The sequence below is a fragment of the Apis dorsata genome, unplaced genomic scaffold, assembly GCF_000469605.1.
Source record: "Apis dorsata unplaced genomic scaffold, Apis dorsata 1.3 scaffold_374, whole genome shotgun sequence".
Classification (NCBI taxonomy): domain Eukaryota; kingdom Metazoa; phylum Arthropoda; class Insecta; order Hymenoptera; family Apidae; genus Apis; species Apis dorsata.
In genome coordinates, this window is record NW_006263637.1 from 317,949 (window position 1) to 323,594 (window position 5,646).

Genomic DNA, 5,646 nt, shown 5'->3' on the forward strand with positions numbered 1-5,646 from the left:
GAATGTTATGAGTATATGTATCTTACATTTACAATATTAATTATTCACGCAGACATGTAACAATTTCTTACAGTATATACTGGCACGATAAATAGATCGTGTAAATTTGCTACATTTCAACCATTGATCTAACAAGTGCAATTGATCAGAACTATTAGAGAAAGACACTGAATTTTCGTTTGGATTCAATTCTTTGTGTCCTATTAGTCCAGTTGTTCTGGATAATTCTACGATTAATTTAAAATTAACAAGTTCAAATAATAAAGAAAAAAAAAAAAGAATTCGCTACGTATCGAACTATATGAATGATTTAACCCGTAAATGATACGAGATTAAATACGATTTTCAATAATTCTACGTTCTTTTTTTTTTTCTTTTTTTTTTCTTTTTTTTTTGCTTGAGCAGAAACTTAGAAAATGTTAGTTTCTTATCTTGTAAAATTATCCATATAAACAACAAAATATGTGATTTTTAACATATTAGGATTGTCTCTATAATTGTTTGTTGTTTAAGGATTTAAAAAAATTTCTTATTCTCCTTTTTACGAATAACAAATTGTAATAACTATATATTTAAATTTTTTTTTCTTCCCATTTAACAATAAAAATAACAGCAAATTTGTTTAACAAATTAATCATAATAATGTGAAAGACTTTATCTTATTATCGAAGAAATCTTTTAAATCTTTTCTTTCTAATTTAAATAATTATTCTATAAAAATTAAATGGAAATATTTATTCTATTTTATTATGTAATCTAACTTAATTGCTCTGTTTTTATATTTTATTGACTGTTAATTTTTTTGTTAAAAGTACTTTTCGTCATTCTTCAATGACGAATGAAAATCCGAGTAAAATAATCACTATATTATTTAAATATAGAGAAGAAGGTAGGAATATAAAATAGAAATTTAAAGATATTAATTTTGATCTATATACATATAGCAATGAAATTTTTTAATAACAATTATAACTTTAAAATTTAAAATAAAGATCAAAACGATTCTTTTATTAATGTCTTGTATTATTAATGCCTTTTTATTTAATTATAGACATTTCTTATTTGTATCGCTATAAAAAGTTTTTGCATGTGTTTTTTCATTTTAGCATTTTATGTGTTCCAATTTAATCTAATTTATTTTCCAATTTCCAAAAAATATATGTTATTATATTGTACAATATTATTAATTTTAAAATATTAGTAAGAATTTAAATTATATTATATTTTTGATTATAATATAATAATATAGAATATAATATAAAATGTAAAATAATAAATATAATAATTTTATACTTATTAACAAATAATAAAATGAATTTCAGATGTCAAGAATAAATTTAGAGAAAAAAAAATAGAGTCTGAAAGAATTAAAATTGTTTTAAAATTGTATTTGTTATGTTTTTTATGAACTTACTATGATTGAATAGAATAAAATTTACATACATTAAAATATAAAATGAATTTTGTAGAGAACTTAATTTTATTAAGTTCTTATTTATTTAATTTCATTTTCATTCATATATTATTAAAATTTATTTATAAATATTTTAACACAGTTTCATAACTTATTTCTCTCAAATAAAAAATATACTGCTTTATATTACTTATATATATACTTGTTGGTTCTGTCTTAATTTAAAAAAAATAAGAAATTCACAAGTTTCTTTTCAAATTAAATCACAATTTCTAACTTTTTTAAAATTTATAATATTTATGTTCATATTGCATATTTGATACAACATTTCCAAAAAAAAATTATTCATTTGATTTTTTCATAATTATTTTTAGTCTACCAAAATTAAGAAACATATATCTCTACCTTCTTCTTTTTAAATTATAAGATTCGAATATTAAATCTTTGTGTGTATATGTTCAATCTGGTGGTATTTTGTGATTTTAGTTGAATCTATTAAATTAAAATTTTTGTAAAAATTATATTCTCTGATATATATCTGATCTGATATATTGATTGATATGTTTTAAAAAACGCTTCAATAATAAATAGAAAATAATTGCAAATAAATAAAATTCCTATCTATAATGATTTTCTACAAATTTTGTTCACGCAAAACACCAGATTCAACACAGCACACAATTTTGCATGTCCTAGTGTTGTAAAATTGCGTTATTCACCGAAGTAGTAACGTTAAAGGAAATTTTCGATGATATGGTAGAAGATTCCGTCATACCGGTAGTTAACGAACTAACGGTATTATTAGACATCAAGCTAGATGTTGATAAAAAATTTGATAAAACAGTAACGGTAGTATTTACCTTCGATGTGACGTTTTCTGTCAATGTGAATAACGTGAAAAACGTAACATCTGTCAAACTGCTTGGTGTCGTATTGTTAAATGGTATTGATGTTAAACTTGGTGCTTTATAACATACGTCTTTAGACTGAACTGGTAACTCGAAACGAGTATCCAGTATGTATGCGAATAACGAGCCCACTGTCAAACCTGTAGTATATGACAAAGTCATGATATTGCCTAAAAAAATACAAAACGATCATAAGAAATTAGTTATTGTGATAAATTAATATTGTAAATTTAAATAAATTAATAATTATTATGATAAAATAATTATTGATAATAATATATTATAAATATGTTATACAGTACCTGCTAATTCCCGATGACCTTCTGGCACTTTAGTAGGTGCCTGCATCATTGGAATGGAACCAACGATACCATTTGTAACGCCAAGCAAACAAGAAAGTAACAGTGGATATCCTTCATTAGCAAGTATTGGAGTTCTTCTAGGTAACGCACAAAGTAAAAATAAAGGAATCAATACAACTCGAACACTTGAGAACAATAATAACTGAGTGCGTTTCCAATCGTAAGGAATCATTGCAAGCATCTAAAATGTTGAATAATAAAATATTTATATATATATATATGTATATAAAATATATAATATATAATATATGTACATAAAGAAATATATTGTATATATTAAAATTACATATACCTTGCCAATTACATCAGAAGCATTAAAAGCAGTCATTAAAATTACTGGCATCCATGATCCAAGTTTACAAGAAATAATTTCTGACATAATTCCAGGATATAAACAAAGTGTTACAAAATATGCTAATCCAATACTGCCCATGTATGGAAATATTATTTTTGCCACTTCAAATCTCGCAAGTAAACCCTCTTAAAAAGTTTCATTATGTTATTACTTATTTTTGAAGAGAAATATTTAAAATAAATAGATATCGTACTTTTGATTTCAGGCCATGGTTTACTGGCTTGAGTTCCATATGTACCCCTCATAACAACTACATCTTCGACTTTATATGTAGGACCAGCACTACCGGGAGGATTTCCTGATGGTGCGCCAGGTTCGTATACAGGATTACTGAATGAAAACGGTGAATATTGATTTATTCCTAAGAATAAAAGAAAAATTATCGATTTGCTATCATAAATAAATATTTCTATTTATTTTATATTTTTATTAAAAACATATTGTGATTTACCATTTAACTCGGTATTACCGCTCGTGGATTCATTTCCTAGGGGACTAGTTTGAATCTTTAGAACACCATACTGACCTTTCGAAGGATCTCCAATCTGATCCAATGGATCCATCTATTTGAAAATAGCAAGATCAATAAAATTCTTCGATTAAAAATTAATGACAATTGATACATACTAAACCAACATCTTCCGTTGGTTCTAATGTAATACGATTTCTTTCTTGACACAACGTTATGTAAAACTGCACGAAATCAGTCTTGCGAACTTTTTGATTTAATACGAAACACATTAGGATCGTGCTATTCGATACAAAAAAAAACATAGATGTATTGCTGCGTTCATCATCCAGCAAAGATTTGGTTAATAATCGATTAATAGAGACCCAAAGACCGGCAATGCCTACAGAAAAATATATATTCATTTCTTGATATTTCATTGGTTTATTATTTAAAAAAAAAAATATTTAATTATTTTCATTTCTCACTTTCTCCAATCATCACAGCTTGTGTGTATCGACTGGGAAGCATAGAAGTATACCCATAAAAGCTTGATTGTTGGACTGATTAAAAAATTACAAGATTTATTATAAAAACGAACTTTCATGGAATTCATGACAAAAAGTATTTTTTACCGGTGCAGCCGAGCGATACTATCGCAACGATGACTAAATTAATCGTGTAAGAAGTAGCCACATCAAAAGGCTCCCACCAGATCTCAGATATCACAACAAAATTTAGAGTAGCAAAAGCTACTAGATATCCTGAAATTTATTTTTTTAATATATTAAAAAATATTTTAATACAAAATGATATGTATTAATTAAAAGTTTGGAATCATTATACAAAATACATATTATATTTGTATTGAAATTTAAAAATTCAAAAAAAAGTATTATAAATTTATAATCTTATCAATTTAAAAAACGACTATTAAAATGATTCCAAATTTTTGCATTTATTAACTCTTACCGAAAGTTATTCGCGTATTTAGAGATAACGTTTCAATCAAAATATTATTTGCAAAAACCGCGAAAAAGGCCATAATAATATAGACAACTGACATATCGAATATTACAGTAGTTCCGGGATATCTCGCTTGAAAAAAGTCCACTGCTATGATAAAACTGCAAGAAGCAAAAACATCTTCGTTATATAATAACAATCATTTATGAACAATAAATTTATTTAAATAGTGTAATAATTTTAATTAACAATTAAATACAGCCACAAGTTCAATAAATTCAGATAACAATCTAATAAGATTAATGGCTGATTTTCAACGAAAATGAAATTTAGATTCATGGATAAAATACATCAAAATACGAAATAAAATTAATTTCTGGATTTTAATATTAGCATGCATAAGCATATATTATAAATTTAATTCTAATTTTAAGAGAATAATACAAATTATAATCACAAAGGTCTTTGACATTCAATTGTCGATACATAGAGAAAGTGATTGCGGCATGACCTGTTGTATGGTAAGAGAAATCCTATACCGCCAAGTATAAGGGCAAAGTAAATGAAGTTGCATTTGTCGACTGGAGGAGACAAATGCGTGAATCCGTTGGAGAATTTAAATTCATTCATGCCCCTCGCTTTTCCTAACTGCACATAGCCTCGGCTCAAATTTTCATCCATGTCTAGATGATGGACGCGTATTACGAATAAAAAATCAATTAATCGTTGATCGTTTTATGATTCCATTGTTTCGAAAAAGTTTCAATTGGCAGTTTTTACTTAAAAAGATGGATTAGTTCTGCTGTTTCCACGCACTTTCTATCAATCGGTCAATTGCACCTGATCACTACCTTATTTATTTCTTTCCGCGTAATACGTACGTGATTGTCTTCATACACTAGCGCATGCTTTGAAATTTTGCGGCATTGATTTCTGCGTGCGCATCGCATCTTTTCTTTCTAATATACCGCGATATTTGAATACAAAAAATTTTATTTTTTATTTTTTATTAACATTTTAATATTTTGATTATTTTATGAAAAATTTTAATAATACTTTTTATAATATTAATTTCGAGAATTAATGTAAAATTATAATTGAATATTTTCATTCTATTTTATAGCATTAATATTATATCAATTTGTTAATTATATTTTATTTGCATATAGCGTATATATATATATATATATATA

The 5,646-nt window shown here is 25.5% G+C and overlaps 1 protein-coding gene across 1 annotated transcript; it reads right to left on the reverse strand.

The window, feature by feature from the left end:
* Positions 1–1,965: 1,965 nt before the first annotated feature.
* LOC102676694 (equilibrative nucleoside transporter 4) lies at positions 1,966–5,374 on the reverse strand. The gene is made up of 10 exons (XM_031511968.1): positions 4,965–5,374; positions 4,460–4,614; positions 4,123–4,251; positions 3,976–4,050; positions 3,667–3,890; positions 3,491–3,602; positions 3,233–3,400; positions 2,977–3,164; positions 2,625–2,865; positions 1,966–2,492 (listed from the first exon to the last, which is right to left on the reverse strand). Exons 1-10 carry the CDS (start codon positions 5,132–5,134, stop codon positions 2,107–2,109), a joined length of 1,848 nt encoding a protein of 615 aa, XP_031367828.1. The 5' UTR covers positions 5,135–5,374; the 3' UTR covers positions 1,966–2,106.
* Positions 5,375–5,646: the final 272 nt, after the last annotated feature.

Excerpts from the sequence above, each read along its gene's own strand:
- LOC102676694 (XM_031511968.1), bottom strand. The coding sequence starts at position 5,134 with ATGGATGAAAATTTGAGCCGAGGCTATGTGCAGTTAGGAAAAGCGAGG. Across the intron at positions 2,866-2,976 it reads CTTCTGATGTAATTGGCAAG|ATGCTTGCAATGATTCCTTA; the intron begins GTATATGTAATT and ends TCAACATTTTAG. Across the intron at positions 2,493-2,624 it reads AGGTCATCGGGAATTAGCAG|GCAATATCATGACTTTGTCA; the intron begins GTACTGTATAAC and ends GTATTTTTTTAG.